The following is a 22,626-nucleotide window of genomic DNA, read 5'->3' as shown; positions in this document are numbered from 1 at the left end:
TCAGAGAAGCATTATGAATATTTTCTCCCAGTCTATGGCTTGCTTTTTCATTTCCTTAATGGTGTCTATTGAGGAGAAGAAGTTTTAAATGTTCCAATTATTTATTGCTAGCATATAAGAAATATAGATTTTTCTTTATTTTCCCTTTATCCTGTGACCTCGCTAAAGTCACTTATTAATTCTAGTAGCTTTTTTTCTCTTGTAGGTTCCTTAGGATTTTCTATGTAGTCAATCATGTTATTTGTGAATAAAAACAGGTTTTACTCTTCCTTCTCAATCTTAATTAAAAAAAAAAATTTGTTGCCTTATTGCACTCTCTAGAAACTCTGGTAAAATAATGAACAGAAGCAGAGAGAACATGCATCCTTGCTCTGTTCCCAATCTTAGAGAAATGCATCCAATATTTCATAATCATGAAATTCACACTGGTACAATACTATTGACTAAATTACAGAGTTTATTCATATTTTACCAGCTTTTCCCCTAATATCCTCCTTCTGTTCCAAAATCCAATTCTGGATCCCAATTGCATTCAATTATTGTATCTCCTTGGTCCCCTCCAATTTGTGACAGGTCCTCAGTCTTTTCATATCTTCCATGACTTAATACTTTTGATGAGTACTGGTCCTTATTTTGCAGAATGTCTCTCAGTGTGGGTTTGTCTGATGTTTTCTCATGGTTAGACTGAGGTTATCCATTTTTGGAAAGGTTATGCATTGTGTCCTCAATGCATCTTATTAATAAGTCTTATTACTGGTGACGTGGTGCTTGACCACTTGGTTAAACTGGAGTCTGCTGGAAGATTCTTTACTGTAACATTACTATTTTTCCATTAGTAATTGATAAATATCTTGGGGAGAGACCTTAAGATTCTTAAAATGTCCTGTTTCTTCTCAACTTCTGTCTACTGATTTTAGCATCTGTTGGTGGATCTTGCCACAGTGATTACTGTGGTGTTTGCCCAATGGTGATTTCACATTTCCTTATTCCTTCATTTATTAACTGGAATTCTTCCAGAAGGAAGAGATGTTCCTTCACCTCCATTTATTTATTTATTCGGTTATTTATTTATATCATTATGGATCCTGGGTATTTGGTTTATTGTATGCATCATCATCCAGTAGTACTGTTTTTTATATGGCTACTCAAATTGTTCCAGTTTGGGTCATTGGGAGCTTCTTGCAGGTTGACTCCTGTGTCTCCATGCCTGTTCTGAGCACTTCCTTATTTTTTAGCACCACCAAATGTTCCAGCTTCATCTTGTCTTGCCCCAGCATTTGCATCAACTGCTCCTCCAAGGAGCCCTGGCTCCTTTTATTGGAGAATGGTGTTTAGAAACCAAGTTCTGAGCCCACGGTGTGCTCATTTGCTACTGGGATGTCATGGCTTCTTGGCCCTCTCAGCACACTAAGCTCAGAAATACAAGGATGTATATTACCCCTCCCCTGCATACATGTATTTCTATCTTTCTCTGTATGTGTACATACTAAAAACCATGAGTTCAAACTGAAGCCTCCCATTCCAGCCCAATGCTATAACTTCCCCTCCTTTCCTTTATTTGTAACTTCTTTCTCACAGTGAAAAACCTGTCTTTTATTATCTATAATATAATATTTGTTCAATTTCAACATACTCACAGAATAGTTAAAGAATTGCTAACCCATATTCATGTGAGAAAAATTTACTTACAAGAGAACACTACAATTATTTTTGCCTTTATCTATTTAGGTATCCAGTCAAAATATGGTTTTCTGAAGTTACTTGGTGTGGTGGTTGGGTTCATGTGTCAGCTTGGCCAGGTGATGGTTCCCAGCTGTCTGGTCAAGCAAGCACTGGCTATCTGTTGCTGTGAGGACATAAATCATTGTGGACTTAAATCATCAGTATGTTGATTGCATCTGGGGCTAATTACATCTGCAGTGGGCCAAGGGGAGTGTCTTCCATAGTGAGAGGCATTTAATCTAATCAATGGAAGGCTTTTAAGGGGAAGGTGATAGCTTCAGTGGACAGAAGAGAAAACCTTCATCTCTACTTCAGCCAGCCAGCCTCTCCTGGGGAATGCATCGAAGACCTTCATCGGAGTGTCAGCTCACAGTCTGCCATATGGAATTTAGACTCCAGCATCCCTACAGTTGCATGAGACACCTTTATAAAATCTCATACTATTTACAGATATCTCCTGTTGGTTCTGTTTCCCTAGAGAACCCTGACTAATACACTTGGGTTAGTTCTTTTCTTCTCCATCAATATGATTACATTATTCATTTGTAATACAGTTAAGCTTACTTGTTACTCTTTGTATTCCATTTTAGATTCTACCCACAAAAAAATTATTATTTATTTATTTGGGGGATATGTGAAATATTGCCAGAGCTAATAAAATATATACACTCCACGTTGCTTTCCTTCTACCTCCTTTCCATTCGTCCCTTCTTTTCACCCTTTTTCCACCCACCCTTTGCAGATTACCAGTCTTTTTAATTTCTAGTTTATCCTTTATACAGTTCATTTTGCAAATGAGCATTTTTTGTCCCTTCTATCTTGTATGATGTATACCATACTATAGATACTTGCTTTTTTTTTTTACTGTACATTATATCCTGTAAATTAGTCCATATCAGCTCATAGAGATCTCTCTCATTCATTTTTATAGTTATACAGTACTTGATTGTGTAGACATACCATAGTTTATACCACTACTCTCCTATGTGGGCATTTAGGTTGTTCCCAATATTTTGCAACTACCAGAAATGCTGCAAAGAGTAACCTTGTAGAAATACAGCTAAGTTCTTCTCCAGATGAACTGTAACTAGTCTGCAGACCTACCAGCTATGTATGAGAGTGCTATTTCCTCTCTCAAGGTTAAAGAAGAATTATCCCATGTTTTCTTCTAGTACTTCATGGTTTCAGTTTTTACATTTACTTCCCAATCCATTTGGAGTTTATTCTTGTGTATGGTATGAGATAAGAATTCTGATTTCATCTTTTTTCAACTGGTTACCCACTTGTCTCAGCACTATTTCTCAAAAAGTACATCTCTAGTCCAAAGATTTGAGATGCCACCTTTATCATATACTAAATTTCCATTTGTCTGCTTCTGGACTTTTATTCAATTCCACTGGTCTGTTTACCTTTAGTGCCTGTTGTTTCATTATACAGCTTTATAATATGTGTTTAATGTCTGGTAAGACTAGTTTCCCTTTGTGGATTTTCTTTTTCAATGTTTCCCTGGCTATTGTGCATACTAGCTTTACCACAGGAACTCTAGCATTAATTTGTCTAACTCCATAAAATAGCTTGTCAGTATTTTCACTGGCTAATTCAATGCAGGTGCATTCACTTGCATTGAATTCATAAATTAACTTAGGGAGCGCTGTCATCTTTACAATGTTGAATTGTCCTATTAACTGTGTAAGTCCACTTTTGTATCTTCCAGTAGTGTTTTAATACACTGCTTATATAGATTTTACATATTTCTGGTTAAATTTATGCCTTAGTATTTAATCGTCACTGTTGCTATTGTAAATGGGATTTTCTTTACCATTATGCCCTCTGTTTACTGTTTGTGTATATGAAGGCTACAGAGTTTTGTATGGTCATTTTAAATTCTGCTACTATACTGAATTCTTTTGTTGTTTGAGTTAGATTTTATCATTAAAGCTCTGGGGTTGTCCAGGTATACTATCATATAATCTATAAATAGAGATAGGTTTACTTTTCCTTATCCATTCTCATGCCTCTAATTTATTTGGTTTTTCTAATTGCATTGGCTAATAGCTCTAGTAAAATGTTGAACAGTTAGTGGAGATAGTAGGTATCCTTGCCTTGTTTCTCATCTTGGTGGAAATACCTCTAGTATTTTACCATTAAATAAAATACTGGTTTTAAGACAATTATGTACATATACGCACATATGTACATTATCATCATTTAAAAATATCCCTCAATTTCTATTTCCTTGAGTCTTTTATCATGAATGGGTGTTGAATTTTGTCAAACGTTTTTTAACATCTATGAAGGTAATTTTATGACTTTTCCCTTAGATATATTAATATGGTATATAAAAATGGATTTCTTAATATTGAACCAACCTTGCATTCTTCCTGGAATAAGTCCACTTGGTCATAGTGTATTGCTTTCTTAATTTGGTGTAAGATTCTGTTTGCTAATATTTTGTTCAGCACTTTTGCATTGATATTCATGACTGATATTCGTCTATAGTTTTCTCTCTTTGTATTGTCCCTATCCAGTTTAAATACATGCATACATGCTTTATAAAAGGAGTTAGGAAGTTTTCCTTCCTTTTCAATGCTCTGAAATAATTTATAAAGCACTGGTACTATCTGGTCTTTGAAGGTTTGGTGAAATTCCCATGTGAAACCCTCTGGGACTGGTGCTTTTTCATGGGGGTGGTTCCCCAATAACTTTCTCTATTTCTTCTATGGGAATTGGTCTGTTTAAGCTTTCTAAATCAAATGGAGTCAATTGTGGTAATCTGTATTTCTAGAGGAAATGGAAAACAGAAAATATTCATTTCATCTAATTTTTCAGATTTATTTGCATAGAGGTCTGAAAAGTGGCCTCAGCATTTAAAAACCTTTCTTCTGCTTCAATGATTATTTCCCCCTTGCCATTTTCCATCTTGTTATTTGTGTTTTCTCCTTTTTTTTTACCTTGATCTAGTTATCTGGTAGCTTGTCTGGTTTAATTTTTTTAAAAAAGGATTTTGTCTTATTAATTAGATACACAAATTTTTATTTTCTACCTCATTAACTTCTGCTTTTATCTATATTATTTCCTTCCTTTTACTTCCTTTTGGATTACTTTGTTGTTGTATGCCTAGTTTTTTAGCTGGGAATTTAATTAACTTACTTTGATTCTTTCATTTTTATTGATAAAAATGTTTGGTGCAACGAGTTTTCCTCTGCTCACTGCTTTGAAAACATTCCATAGGTTCTGACTGTCATTATTATTCATTTTTATCAGATTCCATAATTTCGGTTTGTATTTCCCCTTTTACTGAAGAGTTGTTTAATAGGAGTTTTATTTTTCCCACTTAATTTCCAGGTGGAAGGCTCTTTTTTGTTTTCGTTTTTATTAGTAACTTCTAGTTTTATATCATTGTGATCAGAGAGAATTGCTTGTAATCTTTTTACTTTAATGGGAATTACTGATGCTTTCTTTGGGACCTAATATATCACTTTTTTTGACTGTGTTTGTGTGTGAATGTGTTGTGGGCACGTGAGAAGAATGTGCATTCTCTATTATCAGGATGTAGAGTTGGATAAATATCCATAAACTCTACCCTAATGATTATGTTGTTTAACTCCTGTATCTCCTTATTTACTTTTGTCCACATGGTCTCTCTTATACTGACACTGGTGTTTTAAGTATCTTACTGTGTTTCTCTCTGTCTCCTTGTATCTCCAGCTGTTTTTGCTTCATAAAGACTATTGCTGTATTACTTGGTGCAAATATTTTTATACATGTTTTATCTTCATTGTGAACTGTGGTTTTTAATGTTACAAAGTGTCCTTCTTTGTGATGTTTAACGCTTTGGGGATGAATTCTACTTTGATATCACAGTTGCTAGATATTACGATTTTTAGCCTTTGTGAATCACTTTATTTTAGGTATGTCTCTTGAAAAAAGCATATAGTTGGGTCTTGTTTTGTGAGCCAAGAGAAAAAGAAAATATTTTTCTTTAATAGGTGAGTCTTAAGCCCATTCACATTTATTGATATGACTGATATGTTTGGTCTTAACTCTGTCAAAAGATTTTATAATTATGTGTATTTTATACTCATGTTTCTCGACAAGATATATATTCATTATTTTTGTATTTGTAATTTTTTTGTATTTAGGAAGGTTAGTATTTTGTTTATACTTAGGCCTTTAGTCTCTTATTTTCTTATTTAACTTTTTATTATCTGGTTATCATGTTTTTTATCCTTTACCACCAACTACTACCTATATGACCATGGGCTTTTTCTATTTTCCTCTTTCCCTTTTTCTTCCCTTTCCATTTTTAGTTGAATTATTTCTAGCTTGTAACAGTATATAGCTTTTATATTAGTTCTCTACTCTCATCCCCACTTTTGTTTTAGTTTCAGATGTATACTTACATATTTTTAAATGCTCACCATCATTCCTTTGCTGAAGGTGTCCTAGTCATAGTTGGGTTATATAAAGCTCATTCTCTAGTAGGGTCCTCAAGAGAGACTAATGAGTGCAGAATTCCCTATGTTCTTGTACATCATTTTTACAAATCCTTGATATTTGAAGGAAAGCTTGGGAGATACAAAATCCTTGATTTACTTTTTTTTTTTTTAAGTTATTAAACTGTTCCTGTATTTGTTGACTTGCTTTGTATGTTGGTTTTGACAAGTCTGATGTCAGCATAATTCTTTTGCTTTTGAAAGTTGTAAGTTATTTGATCTCCTGTATTGTGGAAGCCGTGAGGGTTTTATCTTTATCTTTCAAGTCTATTAGCTTTAATATCTTAAAGCTTATTGTTTTGTTGTTTGATATCTTGTTAATCATTCTGGGTTAACTTCCCCCAGTACCCAGGGAGTCCTTCCAATGTTTACAATCAGATATTTTTCTATTTTTGAAAAGTTTTCTTGGATTACAGTTTTTTTTTTTTAATTAAATTCAGCTTTATTGAAATACATTCACACACCATACAATCATCCATGGTATACAGTCCACTGTCCACAGTATGATAACATAGTTATGTGTTCATCACCACAATCTGTCTCTGAACATTTTCCTTACATCAGAAAGAACCAGAACAAGAATAAAAAATAAAAGTGAAAAAAGAACACCCAAATCATCCCCCCATCCCACCCCGTTTGTCCTTTAGTTTTTATCCCCATTCCTCCACTCATCCATACACTAGATAAAGGGGGTGTGATCCACAAGGTCTTCACAATCACACTGTCACCCCTTGTGGATTACAGTTTAAAATATCCTCTGTTCCATTGTTTTGTTTTTCTTGTTCAGAGACCCTGATAATAAGAATATTGTTTATTTCTTTGTCTGTCTTTCATTTCTTTCTTTTTTTCTTCTGGTATCTTTATGTCATTTTAATTCTCTTGATTGTTTTCTTGCCTTTCTTCAAGGTTCTTATTAAATTGAAGTTATTCTCCATTGAGCACCTTGTAATTTATTCTTTACTTCTGAGATAATTTTGCCATTTTGCCATTTCTTTCCTGAGTTCAATCCATTCTTTACATTTTCTTCTTGGTTTTTTTTTTGGTCCATTTTTTAGTTTTTGAATTTCTGATTCAAAGTGGTTTTTCATGTCCACAAATACTTAATTAAGCATATTAAATTGTGTTTGGAGAATTGATTCATGGTTTTTTTCTGCTTCATGCTTGGTTTTGGGAGGAGTTGCAATTCTTCAGTAGATATGTGGGAGATTTCTAGTCCTGATTTTCTGTAATGGCTCTTATATGGATTTGACTTTTCTCTTGTTCATTTTTATGCTAGTGGAGTGTTTTGCAACATTGCTCGTTAATGGTGCCCTCTTTTGTCGGTACACCAAAGTCCAGATATTTTAGGGGTTTGTTTGTTTTGATGCTGGAGGGAAGGATTGTGAGCGCCTTAATTTTAAAGTTCTCTTTTGGCTTGTAGGAATTTAAATTTTCTCCTCTTTTCTTGATTTTCCCTTCACCATCCAGTTGCCAAAGGGCACTTGTCCCTTCATTTTACTTCTCTTTCTGCTCCAGAAACTATGTATTTCAAAAGCTGCCCTCTTGAAAGTGTGTCTGTCCTTTAAAATCTCACCTTCTCTTTAAATGGTGCCCGCCTCTTTAATTCACACATACTCTGAATCCCTTCTCATTAGTCCATGATGCAATTTTCCTTGACCCTTTTCCAGTATTTTCAGATTTAGAGTGGATTTAATCTTTCCGGTGGTTGTTTCAAGTCACCCATAGGTCCCTTTGCTACCCTCTCTTCTGTTTCCCCCTTTTTCTCCCTGTTCCTTTGCTGACCACAAAGCTTTGCAGCAGAACAGAAGTGGGTGGTGTTATGAGAGACTGTGTTCAGGGATTTGGTGATTTTTCTTTCTTTCCTCCTTCTTTTAACTCACAGTTATTTTGCAGTTTTGGACATTGCTGTCTTCAGGTTATGCAGAGGATGTGGTTTTGTGAGGAATTTACTTTTCCCTTCTTGTGTTTTCTTATTGTTTGGGGAGAAAATTTGCGGAGACAGGTAATTATGTCAGTGTCATTGACCTCAGATGCTACAGCAGTCTACTGCCTCTAATTTTGAAAAGAATTTGTATAAGATTGAGCTTATTTCTTCCTTAAATATTAGGTAGAATTCACCAGTGAAACCATTTGGGCCTGAAGTTTTCTTTGGTGGAAAGGTTTTTGTTTTTAATTCAATTTTACTGAGATATATTCATATACCATACAATCATCCAAAGAGTACAATCATCTGTTCACAGTACCATCATATAGTTGTGCATTCATCACCCCCATCTATTTTTTGAACATTTTCCTTGTACCAGGAAAAGTGAAAATAAGAATAAAAAATAAAAGAACACCCAAAACATCCCCCCAATCTATTTTTCATTTAGTTTTTTGTCCCCATTTTTCTACTCATCCATCCATTCATTGGATAAAGAGAGTGTGATCCACAAGGTTTTCACAATCACACTGTCACCTCTTATAAGCTACTTTGCTATACAATCATCTTCAAGAGTCAAGGCTACTGGGTTGGAGTTTGGTAGTTTCAAGTATTTACTTCTAGCTATTCCAATACATTAAAACTAAAGACGGTTATCTATATAGTGCATAAGAATGTCCACCAGAGTGACCTCCCAACTCCCCTTGGAAACTCTCAGCCATGGAAACTTTATTTCGTTTCATTTCGCATCCCCTTTTTGGTCAAGAAGATTTCCCAATCCCAAGGTGTCAGGTCCAGATTCATTCCCAGGAGTCATATCCCACGTTGCCAGGGAGATTGACACCCTTGGAAGTCAGATCGGTGGGGAGGTTTTGATAATAAATTCAATTTCTTTATATATAGATATATTTTCAGTTTTTCCATTTCGTCTTAAGTCTGCTTTAGTAAGGTGTGTATTTTTGTAAGGAATTTGTCTATTTTATCTATGTTATCAAGTATATTGGCTTGAAATTGCTCATAATATTCCCTTATTATCCTTTAAATGGCTGTAGGATCTATAGCCATAGCTCCTCTGTAATTCCTTGTATTAGTTTTTTCTCTCATGTTTTTCCTTAATTAGCCTTGATAGTGGGTTATAAATTTTGTTAATCTTTTCTAAGAACCAAGTTTTGGCTTTAAAAGTTTTTCCTACTGTTTGTTTATCTCATCTACATTTACCATTTCTTTCCTTCTTACCTAGGGCTTAATTGTACTTCTTTTTCCAGTTTCTTAAGATAAAAACAGATCTTTGATTTTAAACTTTTATTTCTAATATAGGTATTTAAGGTTATAAATTGCCCTGTAAACACTGCTTTAACTGTATCCCACCAATTTTGAACATTGTGTTTTCATTACTGTGCAGTTTCAAATATTTTCCTCTTTAACCCATGGGATATTTAGAATTGTGTTGCTTGATCTGCACATGCTTGGGGATTTTCTAGATGTCTTTTTCTAATTTATGGATTTGTAACTTAATTCAGTGGCAGTCAGAGAACACACTTTGTAAGATTCAATCTTTTGAAATGTATTGAGACTTATTTTATGCCCAGTATATGGTCAATCTTGGTGAATGTTTCATGCGCATTTGAAAAGAATGTGTGTTCTGCAGTTGTTGGGGATAACATATTATAAATGCCATTTAAGTTGATGTGGTTTATGGTGTTGCTCAGATATCTTTGTCTTTATTAATGTTTTGTCTAGTTGTCCTATCAATTATTGAAAGAGGGGTATTAACATCTCCATATATGACTGTGGAGTATCTATTTTCTCCTTTAGGTCTGTCAACTTTTGCTTTATGTATTTCAATCTCTGTTGCTAGGTAAAACACGTTTAACATTATCTCTTTCCAATGAATTTCCTGTTTTATCATTATGCATTAGCCTTTTTTATCTTTGACTTGAAGTCTACTTTGTCTGATACTAATATAGCTATACCAGTTTTATTTTGTTTATTAATTGCATGTTATATCTTTTCCTATTCTTTTACTCTTCATTCATCTGTGTCTTTAAATTTAAAGTATGTCTCTTTTAGACAGCTTGTAGTTGTGTCTTGCTATTCAGTCTGATAATCTCTGCTTTTTAATTGGATTTTTTTAGTCATTTGCATTTAATGTAATTATTGATATGGCTGGGGCTTGAGTCTCCCATTTTGTATTTGCTTTCCTTTATCCATTCCGTTTTTATAAAAAACTGTTGTGCTTTTCCTGCCTTCTTTTAGGTTAGTCAATATTTTTAATGTTTCATTGTATGTTATCTATTAGCTTTCTAGCTCTATCTTTTAAAAAATCATTTTCTAAGCAATTGCTCTTGAGCCAACAATATGCATCTGTAACATATCAAAGTCTATTTAGGGTTAATAATGTACTACTATGTACTACTTTACACTTCCCACTGTACATCTAACACTTCCTACTTATGATTATTATTCTGACCATTTTCTGTCTTGAAACAGACTTCAGGACCCAACATATCAATAATTACATTAAATGCAAATGGATGAAATGCTCCAAATAAAAGGCAGAGATTACAAAACTGGTTAAAAAGAGAAAGACCCAACTATAAGCTGTCTATAAAAATTCAAACTCCAGGAGACAGTACTCTGGCTGTAAAAACTATCAGAGAGACAGACTGGGCTACATGCAGAGAAGGTCAGCAAACAACAATGCAGTATACCCTAACTCATTTAACACCATGAGGTGGGAATTAGGATGTTCATTTTACAGAGGAAGAAATGGATTCTCAGAAAGGGCAAAGCTACCATAGAGAAGGTAATGATTCCTCATAAGACTGTCTATGGCTTATTGAGAGAAAGATACAGGGGTGGTTTGTGAAATGCCAGGTGTTTCATCCACAGCGAGCAGCTGGATGGAGTGGTCAGATCATAGGCTCTGGAGCCAGATGGCCTGGGATTAAATACCAGCTCTGTCACTTCCAGGCTGTGTGAGCATGGGAAAGTGACCTCACCTTTCTGATCCTCAATTTCCTCATTTGTATAATGGGTATAGCAAAAGTGCTCCCTCAGAGGACTGATCTGAGGATCACATGTGATCATGTGTGAGATGGCTCTTGCCCAGAGCAGGCACTAAAGGATTGAGAGCTTTGATCATATTAGTATCCTCTGCACTGGCTCGGGACGTCTGTTCATGGCAGGGACTGTAAACACCAGGCAAACTGCCATACCCTAAATCAGGATTACCAATGGGGGCAGTGAGGCCCAGGGGCATTTGGGGTTGTCACATGAATGGAGGGCACCACGGGCACCGAGTAGGTGAAGGACAGGGAGGTTAGACTCCCCAAGCTGCTCTTGACAAACTGTCCCATCAGACATTTTTGTTGTGAAAAGCCTATTTATAATGACCTGACCTAGAATATAACTGTTTAACATGTAGACACAAAACATTTTTATATTTAACATATGCTGAATTTTCCTAGAATTCACACACCAGGTAAGGCAAGGGAAGAATTATTCACCATTTTGCAAAATCACCATCAGGCTGCATTTAAGGCCGTCACGTTCATGGTGATTCTAATCTAGGGTAGGGAGAAGGAGAGGCTCTCCAAGCAGAGGCAGCAGAATGTGCAAAGGCCCTGGGGTGGGAGGGAGTGAGCTATGTTGCAGAAGTGAAGGCAGACCACTGTGGAGGGGCAGAGTGAGTGAGTGTGGGGGAATGAGATGGGTGATATGGAAGGCGAGGCTGCAGGTGCTGGCCAGACAGGCCTCTGCAGGCCACACTAAGAACCTAGCAGTGTGAGAAACCAAGGAACCACATTCCTCTGAGAAGGACATGTTCAGATATGCATTTTGAAAACAAACAAACCCTCTGCAATGCAGAGAATGTAACGGAGGGGGAGGTATGAAAGCAGGGAGGCCAGGGAGGGTTCCTTCAGTCACCCAGGTGGGCGATGGGGAGCTGGACCAGCAGGAAGACAGCAGAGCTGGGGGTAAGTGGACCAAGAGGAGTGACACTCAGAGGCAGAATCTACAGGCCTTGGGGATGCCCTGGATTCAGGAGTGGGGAGATGTCAAGGTTTCATTCCCAGGTAATTCCCAAGATCCTGGTTTGTGGATGGACAGTGGGGTCACTTCCTGAGACACAAACCAAGGAGAAGGATAAGCCGTGGTGGGGGAGATCTGATTTTCATTGTAATTGTCCCCGAAGTTTTCCCCACTGCCCTTGGCCTTTTTCACCCTCGACTTCAGCAAACTTACCTGACTCTGCCACCTCAGCAATGGGCACGCCCTGCTCGTACGCCATGAAGCCCAGGACGGAGAAGATGGCAAACCCGGCCACGAAACTGGTGCCACTGTTCAGGCAACAGAGCATGATGCAGTCCCTGTGGGGAAGTGGTGAGAGAGGCTCAGGTCAGAATGGGGCAGAACCGCTCAGACATTCTCCACCTGGGCCTCACAGCCATGCGGGGGTTGGGGGTGGGTGGGTGGGGTGGGGCAGACAAGGGCAGCCCCATTTTCTTGATGAAGTACTTGAGGTTCAGAGACAGTATGTGGCTGCTCCATGGCCACACAACTCCTCCTGAACGTCTACAAGATAAGGCAGGTCACAGACCAAAGGCACAAAGAAGGGGTAGGAAGGAAGGAAAGATGGAGAGTAGGAAAACACAGACCTAGGCGAGAACATATTTGGAGACTGTGCTGGTTGGGATGTATTATGTCCCCCCAAATACCATGTTCTTCAATGCAATCTTGTGGGGGCAGATGTATTAGTGTTGATTAGGTTGGAATATTGGATTAAGTTGTTTCCATGGAGATGTGACCCAACCCAACTGTAAGTGGCACCTTTGATTAGGGTGTGATATCTTGACTGAATGTTTCCATGGAAATGTGGCCCCACCCATTCAGGATGGCTCTTGATTTGTTCACTGGAGTCCTATAAAAGAGCTCACAAACAGAGGGACCTCAGAGCAGCTGAGAGTGACATTTTGGAGAGCTGCAATTTAGAAAGACATTTTGAAGACGGCCATTGAAAATAGACTTTTGCTCTGGAGAAGCTAAGATAGGACAAAACACCCCAAGAGCAACATATTGAAGAATACACAGGAGCTGAGAGAGAAGCTGGAACACAACCCAGGATCAGCAGACGCCAGCCACGTGCCTTCCTAGCTAACAGAGATTTTCTGGATGCCAATGGCCTTCCTTCAGTGAAGGTACTTGATTGTTGATGACTTACCTTGGACACTTTATGGCCTTAAGACTGTAATCCTGTAACCAAATAAACCCCTTTATAAAAGCCAATCCATTTCTGGTGTTTTGCAAAATGGCAGCATTAATAAACTGGAACAGTGACCAGCACTCCCCTAAATCCCTGGTAGGAGGGATTGTCCAGGGAAAGCAAAAGAGGACTGTGTTCCTGGGAGGCCAAAGCTGCTTCTCAGCCAGGGGAACCACTGCAGACATCATCCCAGCAGCCTCACAGAGGAGAGGTCAAACTATTTTACTGGAAGAGCATCTCCCAGGTCTCACTGCTCAGCCTTCTGCTCTCCTGCCTCGAGGCACCGGGGCCCTTCAAAAGTCTGACCACCCCCTGGAGGCATTTATCAGAGCACTTACTCTCACCAGCTCCCAGAGGGGCTCACCAGCAAAGAAGCACCAGCATAAAGCCATGAGAGAAACTGGTGCAGACCAAGAAGCAATCAGACCACAAATAATGGGGCTTTGTCAAGATGAAGGAGATGGTTCCCTCAAGTTCTGGCTGTTCCTACAGTGGGCTCTGTATCCTCATGCCACCAAGCCATAGACCTCAGACCCTGCAGAATGTGGCTTGGAGTTAAGCATCCAGTATGAGTGACTGATCCATTTGAAAGGAGAGGAGCCCACAGGGGTTCTTGTTCAACCTCCTTTCAGATGCATGCATAATCTCGAGAGCATCCCAACGGTGGTGGTGAGATGGCCACTGCTTATGTACCCCTAGTGAAAAGGAGCTGGTTGGACAGAATCACATCCATGGTGCTTCTACATCTAGGACAGGGATGGGGACAGGCTCTCCACCTAGAAGGAACAGCAGGTGCAAAGGCCCCAGGGTGGGCATTTCTTATTACTAAAGTGATGGTTAGATAGATGTGTCAACTTGGCCAGGTGATGGTGTCCAGGTATCTGGTCAAGCAAGCACTGGCATAATCGTTACTGCAAGGACATTTGTGGCTGGTTAATAAACCAGAAGGCTGGGTTATTAAATCATCAGTCAATTGCACCTGTGACTGATTACATCAATAAAGGGAGTGTCTTCCACAATGAGAGAATTCAATCAGCTGGGTTTAATCCAATCAGTTGAAGACTTTTAAGGAAGAGAGAGGACCTTCACTTCTTCTTTGGCTAGCCAACAAAGCATTTCCTGAGGAGTTCATTGAACACCTTCATCAGAGTTGCCAGTTCACTGCCTGCCCTACGGAATTTGGACTCGTGCGTCCCCACAGTTGTGTGAGACACCTTTATAAAACCTTATATTTATAGATATCTCTTGTTAGTTCTGTTTCCCTAGAGAACCCAAACTAATATGACTAAGAACATCCTTATGTTGTATTCCACTCAAGTCTGCCTTCTACAATAGCTTTTAGTTCTACTTTCCAAAAAGTGTATGGAGCCCCTTCAACTTTGGGAGATCTGAAGACAGTAGTCCTCTATCTCCTTAAGTTTTTGCCCTCTCAGTTAAATGTCTCAGTTCTCTTACCAATTTCTGGTCCTGTTCATATGTTATATACTCGAGTTTGTCAAGTTCGTCTTTAAATGTCACAACTGGACTGAGCACTATACTCAAGAACAGAGCAAGACTTTCACCTCCTCTTTTTCTGACATCATACTATTTGTAATGCAATCCAAGGTTGCTCTAATGTTTTTGGTGACCGTAACAGCCTGTTGCCCTGCAGTGACCATGGGAATCAGGAGCATAGTGGAGAGAGCATTAGGCTGGGGGTCAAGAGCCTTGGGTTCCAATTCTCCCTGCAAAACCTCCTCTCCGGGCCTGATCTCACTATCTATAAGATGAGGTGCTTAGATAATGAGGTCTCTTGGGTTTTGTGAAACATTGAATTATTTTCTACCAAGTAGTCACTCTCCTTAGCTTCTCCTTGGGGTGGAATGTATTTCCCTGTCCCACTGACTTTGGGCTTAGTTACGTGACTTGCTTTGGCCAAAAGCATATTAGCAGATGTAACACAGAGACTTGAGATGTGTTCGTGTCACTGGATTTGTCCCATAGCACTTCTGTAAACTGTCATGAGAAGAACATGCCCCTTCAGCCTGCATCTGAGAATGAATACACAAGGAGCAGACTTAACCTGGACCCTAGAGCCCAGTCCACCCAACTCATGGCCTGAATTTTCCCCAGCTGGCCAGTGGACTTGTGAGCAATAAATGCAAATGCTTGTGTGGTAAGTCACTGAGTTTTGGGATTGTTTGTTACACAGCATTCTTGTGGCAGTAGCTGACTGATACAAGTCTCTTTAAAGAACTCTGGCATTGTGAACATTTGCTGGGCTGGTAAACCTGAGAATTTTATCTGCAAGCCTGATTTACCTCTGCTCAAAAGGAACTTTAGTTCAGCCCAGATAAGGACAGAATTATTCCTAAAGTTGGGATAAATCTGCTTCTAGGACGAGTTTCCTGAAATCTCAAATAAAATGACTCTAACTTATTAAGCAGTGGGAAATGAGGTGGTACTGGTGAGGAAAGCATTTTTTTCCCCATATCCTCTACATTCTGGAATGCCCCTGTATTATTTTAGAAGTATCTGTAATGTGATGGGCCCTGTGAAAGGATTTTTGGAACACCATATCATTTACTTCTGAAGCCCAGTGAAGTAGTCACATATTCAAGGTCTCACAGTCAGTTGTCGATCAAGTCAGGATGTGAATCCAGTTATCTCAGACACCAAAGTCCATGCTCTTTCTAGGAGCTAAACAAAATTGATGCTCTCTATGAATGAAGACTTCCAAATCCTGATGTTGGACATTTATCTCTGAGAATCCATGTGGGTGCTGAAAAACCAATATCCCTTGTTAAAAAAAATCCCAATCTTCTACTGGAGGGCGTTCAGTGATCTCCTCTCACCACCAGAGAAACACAGAGGGACAGAGAAGCTCTAGACAGACTCTGAGGTCCCTTCCAGCCCTGCGGCCCCCACCCCCACTCTTGGGGCACCCCACCTTCAAGTCGACACTGCTTAGGGGCATATATTCAGAAAGTCAGGATTCTCCCTGCCTGGTTTACTCGGCTCACATCCCTCTAATCCCCCCACTGTCTAGGTAAAGCCTTATGTAACAGGCATTTTGAAGTCGGCAGAAGCTAAGCTGGGCTTTTAAGACCTGCAGAAGCTATTATATTGTCAGAAGACTGGGTACCAATTTCCTCTGTCTGAGTTGAGAAGAGCCATGAATGGAACAGTTTGGAAAGAGAAATCAAATGAGCCTTCTGATTCTGCAATGTCACCTAGGGGACTTGCTTTCTTCTGCTAATGGGAGGGAGAGAAAGCCCTGCCTAGTAGATGGGAAAGCAGAAGAGATCTGAGGCAGCTAACACATAGCAACCCGTGATGCTCGGTGGGAAGAAAGCTGCCACTGCCCCCAGAAGATCACAGGCAGCGAGAAGCAGTCTTGGGCAAATCCTCTTCAACTCTAGTAGTCAGGAAAGAACTGGTCATCCCAGGTAGTGAGCAACAGGGGTGCAGAGCCAGAAAGATCCAGGTGCAAAACCATGTTCCATCACTAGTAATGTGAATGCAGGCAGGTTCCTCACCTCCACGAGCCTCAGTTTCCTCATTTGTATAACGGGGTGGCTCCTTCCTTCCATGCAAGCCAGCACTATACCTGGTACACTGTACAAGGGATACTGTGGTGAACAAGAAAACCCAGCCCCTGTCCTCACGGAGCTGACAGCCCAGTTGGAGGTGGTGGACAGTGACCAAGCCATTTCACCAGTGCCTAGTGCAGAGGGGCCATGTGTGCACTGAAAGCTGGCTATGAATGTGGTGAAAACTGTGTGCAGGCAGCATCCTGCTCCAATATTTTGCGTGGATCACACTCAGGCCAGACTGGAAGTTTTGCTTGTGCTGTTCTCTCCTTTTGGAGTGCTTTCTTTCCTGGTCATGGTTATTATTCTATACTGTGGCTGACAAGTGTGTTAATTCCTGTCTTAGCTTCCTGGCTGCTAAAACAAATACCATGAAAAGGGATGGCTTAAGCAGCAGGGATTTATCCGCTCACAGGTCCAAGGCTAGAAGTCCAAAATCAAGGTGTCAGCAAGGCGATGCTTTCTCCCTGCAGACTGTGGCATTCTGGGGCTGGCTGCTGGTGATCCTTGGTCCTTGGGTTTTCTGTCACATGGCAATGCACACAGCAGTGACTTCTCCTTTCTCTGGGTTCTGCTGACTTTGAGCTGCTTCTTACGGCTCTCTCTCTCTCTGTCTGAATTTCATTCTGTTTGTAAAGGACTCCAGTAATCTGGTTTAAAGCCCAATCTGATTAATTTGGGCCCCATTTTAACTGAAGTAACATCTTCAAGAGTTCCTATTTACCCTGGGTCCACACCCAACAGAACGCAGACCAAGACCAAGAACATGTCCACGATGGGGTGCACAATTCAATCCCCCACAACTCCCATCCCCCAGACACAGCTCCACCTGTGAAAGCCTTGAAGGGGAAAGGCCCCTATGGATAACCCGGCCTGTCCTTCTCCTCCGTCATCCCTTTGCTCAGCCATAACCAGTGATCTCTCTACCCAAAGACCCCAAGGAAGAGCAGAACTCACTCCAAATGCCACAGTCGGATTCTACAATAGCTTTTCTTGGGTTTCTCTTCTCCCAGGTTCTGATTTTCCTCAACAGGTTGTACCTTCCAACTTCAACTTCTTCAGTGCCTCAGTTTCCCCAAATTACACCCTGTATAGACTGGGATTACGCCATTCCTTTCTGTACTTCCCACAGTATCAGCCCCAGTGTCTTGCACTCAGTAGGATCCAATAAACACTGCTGACCTAATGAATGCATTTAAAAAGTGATAACTAAGCTAGCTTTCAGCAAGGAGGGAGAATAGATTTCAGCCAGGGTGGGATGGGGATTTGGAGGCCTTGGCCAGAATTTAGACTCTACCACTTACTACCTAGATACCGTGGATAAGCTACGTCACTTCCACAAGGCCCACTTTCCCTATCTCTATGATGGGGACCATGTGGGGGTTAATTTATCATGTACAAAGCTTCTTTCAATTAAACGACCCCCTCTGTACCATACAGAAACACAAGGGTTCTTTCAGGTTACCATCCCAAAGCAGAGTGTGAAGTGATCCCCTTACTGCATCCGTCCTCACTTTCATCGAATATGCTTAATGTTTACACCACTGCCAATCTGCTACCTGAAAACAACGCTCTCATTATTTTGAGAGTGTGATGCTTATTTTTCTACTGGTCTTTTGATGTTTTTCCTATTGATCTGCTTGTATTCTTCATATATTATGGATACAAACCCTTTGAATATCATATAATATGTGGTTAGTATGCCTTTTAATTTTGTAGGTGATTTTCATAATATTTTATTTAGGAGTTATAATGAAGAAAAGTTTGTAGATGATATTTATATTAACTTGATTTTTTATTATAAAAGTAATATGTGTTTAGAGTAAAAACAAACAAACATACATTTTAACTGTATAGAAGGGATAAGGCGGGAAAAAGTCTCACCTATGCCTTCCCAGTACCACTCTTAAGAGTTGGCTCTTTTTAATGGTTTCTTGTGTTTCTTTCCAGAAATCTTAGAAGTTCTAGATTTTTATGTGGACTAATCTGTCCTTTTATTCCTTTGTGATTCCCTTAATTATTTTAATGTTTTCTACAACCTTTCCCATTTGGAAATCATTCTTTTATTCCTAGTATGGTTTCGTTTTTAAAAATATTTAGCTCTTTAATCCATCTGACATTTTTTATGGTGACTATATGGGATGAGATACGAGAATCTAACTTTATTATTTCCCCCTGGTACCTATCTCATCTCAGAATCATCTGTTGAAAGATTTCCTTTCTCAACTAAATCAGTGATCAGGGATGGCTTTGTTGTCATTATTCCATGACTTTATTCCTGCATAAGCACATCTTCAGCTCTAAGGGAGAGCTGTCCATCCAACCTTGAACGAGTCCCCGAGGCCTCAGCAAACAGACCGTCGTCTTACAGCTCCTGCTAGTGGCCTTGAGCAAGTCCTTGGCTCTGTGGGTCTCAGTTCCAGAGCAGGGATGAGAGGCAAGCAGCCAAGACCCAAGGGTCAGACCACTTCCCAGCTGTAAGAGGCCAGAGAGACCGAGGGGCAGCGTGGGTCGCCAGCCCCTCCAGGGTGACCCAAGAGAGAATTCTATAGTCCAGTGAGAAGAGGCTGGAAGGTTTCTGGACAGTGGCAGAAGAACACAGTCCTCGTGTTCCAACACCTGGGTTCAAGGCCTGACTTTGCCATTTACTAGCCGCGTGACCTCAGGCAAGCAACGTACTTGTTTCTTCATCCACTGGAAGGAACAGAAGAGACATCTTTGCCTTCCAGGATGGAACGGAGGCCCAAATGAGGTTGTAAGGTGTGGACAGAAAGGAACAGAAAGCAATCGGCTTACAGTTGTTATTCTGCAAGCTCCTTTGGTGGCTCACTCTTTGACCTTCGGACAGGAAGAGGCCAACAAACAGCTCATTTGTCTCCTGCAGGACCTGAGCTAGCCTGGAAGCTGGAGGGCTCTGGGGGCTTGGTGGGGAACTGGCAGGGTCTGGGGAGAAAGTGCTCACCTGTAACAGTTGTTGTTATAATTGTTATAACTTCCCAGAGCAGTCAGACAGCCCAGGCAGATGGCATAGGAGAAAAATATCTGCGTTCCAGCATCAACCCAGACCTGTAAGGAGGCACAGAAAAGTGGGCATCAAGCGAAGAAGTCAGATGTATGGCAGTGGGTGTCCAGGGGTGGCTCCCAGTTCTCCAAAAGCCTCCCCGCCCCGTACCCTACTCCACCAAAACCTCGACAAGTTATCATCAAGAATTCCTAGGCTTCTCAGGAATACATTTTTAGGAATTCTATTCTTGGGAACCACTTGATTAAATATACATGTCCTTGGTTTATTTCAGAATTTTCCAGAGGTTTTGGATAATTGTGCATGGACGAGCATAGAATCTGGATGTTTAGGACACTGGCTGGGTCATCAACCAGCTCGGTGACCTTGCAAAATTTACTTACCCTCTCTTAGGCTTAGATTTCTCATCTGTAAACTGGGGAATCAACTTATCTCTCGGAATTGTTGAGAGGGTTAATGACAATGAGCGTAAGTACCCAAGACCCAGTGCGTGCTCAGTAAGTCGGGTTTAAAGCCAAAACAAGGGATTTTTCTTGGTGATTAAGATGAAGAGGAGAACACTGTCCTAGGATTGTGTTTGGGGATGGGCACTTGCCCGGCTGATCAAGCCTAAGAGGCTGGGAGGGATGGGGGAAGGGGGAAGGCAGACCTCCTGTATCTTTATCACCTTTGAAAGCAGACCCTCGCATTTAGACTTCCTACGTGCTACATTGAGTAACTGCTTTCTGAGTCTCCAAGTTCCCCTCCACCAAAAGCTTCCATAGATGGCACGATGTACACTGGGGATTACAGTGGCTTCGGTAACACTCTCCTCTGTGCTCTCTTTGAGCCCAGCTCCTGGAAGTTGTTTCTGGTGTCTGTCAAGGACAAGCCGTGGCTGAAACCCAAATGCAGGTGATGAGACAGATGCTTCGGAGTCAGCTGCCACCTTGGGAATGGGGGTTTGCACTAAATACAAATAAAAGCAAACATTTATTGAGCACTTACTATGCACCAGGCTCCGTGCTGAGCCCTTTTTGCATTATGCATTATTGCACTTGGGTTTTCACAGCAACCCTCTGAGGTAGGTGTTCTTGTTATCCCCTCTTTGCAGCCGAGGAGACTGAAGAACTTACATAAGAACACACAACAGGAAAGTGGCAGATGATTATAGATGCCTGCTTAACCAAATCACAGAATTTTAGATTTGGGATCTGCCTCAGAAATCCTGTGCTATACCCTCCCATTCAACTCAGGACTCTTTTCTGAGTACTCCTAACAGAATAGTTTCTGCTTGATTACCACTAGTGACAGGGAGCTCACTAGCTACAGAGGCAGTCCTTTTTGCTTTGGAGAGCCCTGGCCGTTAGAATATTTCTATAATGAAAGGGATCCCCCTTGCTGTGTTCCTACTTCTGGGGCCACATGGAACACATATCTCTCCTTCATGTGGAGTCTAAAAAAATCACTAGTGCCCCACGACTCCAGAACTCTTCCTTTTCCAGGCAAAATACCTCTATTTCCTCTCTCCGGGATTGGGTTACCCAGTACAGGTTACTTTGCCTGGGATCTGCACACATTTGTTAAGTCATTCAACAAATACTTACAAAAATTGGATATCATACTGCTGCCTCTGAACCTAAAAAATGAATGTTGTTTTTCTCTTTAACACAGAGTCACTGGATTTAGTGTCTTGGACCAACTGAGGCATTTAGGGAGAGCTGTTTCATAAAGTGTATCTGTGTGTGTGGGGGGGGGATTGGTTAGCAGCACACTGGAGCAGGTTGAAATCTGAGGAAGAATTGGAAATAGAGAAAACAAAACAAACTCTTTCAAGAAATTTTGCCATGAAGGTGAGGTGGGAGACAGGGTCATAGTGAGGGATAAATAAAACTTAGGGAGGACTTTTTTTTTTTATATGATACATACATTAGAAAGCTTAAATGTTGATAAGAAGGATCCAGTACAGAAAAAAAAGTAAAGATTCAGTAGAGAAATTAGGGCATTTTAAATTCCTCCAGTGCCATCTCAGTTTCTGTATTTGTTACCTCAGTGAATTCCCTTTTCTGCCTAGTAGGACCAGTAAACAATATGGAAAAGCAAAAAACTACTATTTCCTGTTCTGCTTACCCAGGAAACAGGAAACCAGATCACTGGGGAAACCTACTGAGATGGCTAGTGCTTGATCAAACACTAATTCTTGTGTTTGAAAAAATAAAAAAATTTCTAGTTCCCTTTTTTAAATGCCTCTGCAAATTTCCCCAGCTATATTGAGTGTCTCTCCTTCCAGCCCTTTACCATCCTCTGGCTGAGTGTACAGGTCAGACTTGGGGGAAAGTTGGTTTCCCCATCATAACTGGACGCTAGCATTCAGCAGAGTGGCCCTATATGGTAAATAAACTCACCATGAGTTAGAGAAACACCAAATAGAGCTTTCAATCCACATGCCCCAAAGATATGCCCATAACCCCCACCCCAAACCAATTTTCACTGGCAGGTAATTTTTTCTTACAGTTTGCATATTGAGTGCATTAACACTAAAATGGACACCTGATAGTTTTGCCTAATCAGCATTCTCCTCTCATTTTTTGGGTAATAGCACCCCAGTTTTCCTTTGGGAAAAAACTTGCCTGCTCAGAGGCAGCTCC

The 22,626-nt window shown here is 40.2% G+C and overlaps 1 protein-coding gene across 1 annotated transcript in view; it reads right to left on the bottom strand.

The window, feature by feature from the left end:
- Positions 1-22,626, bottom strand: part of SLC6A11 (solute carrier family 6 member 11) — a 136,580-nt gene that overhangs the window by 15,850 nt on the left and 98,104 nt on the right. The window contains exons 7-8 of the mRNA XM_037801967.1: positions 19,940-20,043; positions 12,388-12,512 (exon numbers count right to left, since the gene is read on the bottom strand). Coding sequence (XP_037657895.1) covers positions 12,388-12,512; positions 19,940-20,043 — 229 coding nt within the window. The remainder of the gene's footprint in view (positions 1-12,387; positions 12,513-19,939; positions 20,044-22,626) is intronic.

Source organism: Choloepus didactylus, chromosome 1 (genome assembly GCF_015220235.1).
Source record: "Choloepus didactylus isolate mChoDid1 chromosome 1, mChoDid1.pri, whole genome shotgun sequence".
NCBI lineage: Eukaryota > Metazoa > Chordata > Mammalia > Pilosa > Megalonychidae > Choloepus > Choloepus didactylus.
The sequence above is the reverse complement of the archived record's forward strand: the minus strand, read 5'-3'. Positions and strand labels throughout refer to the sequence as shown.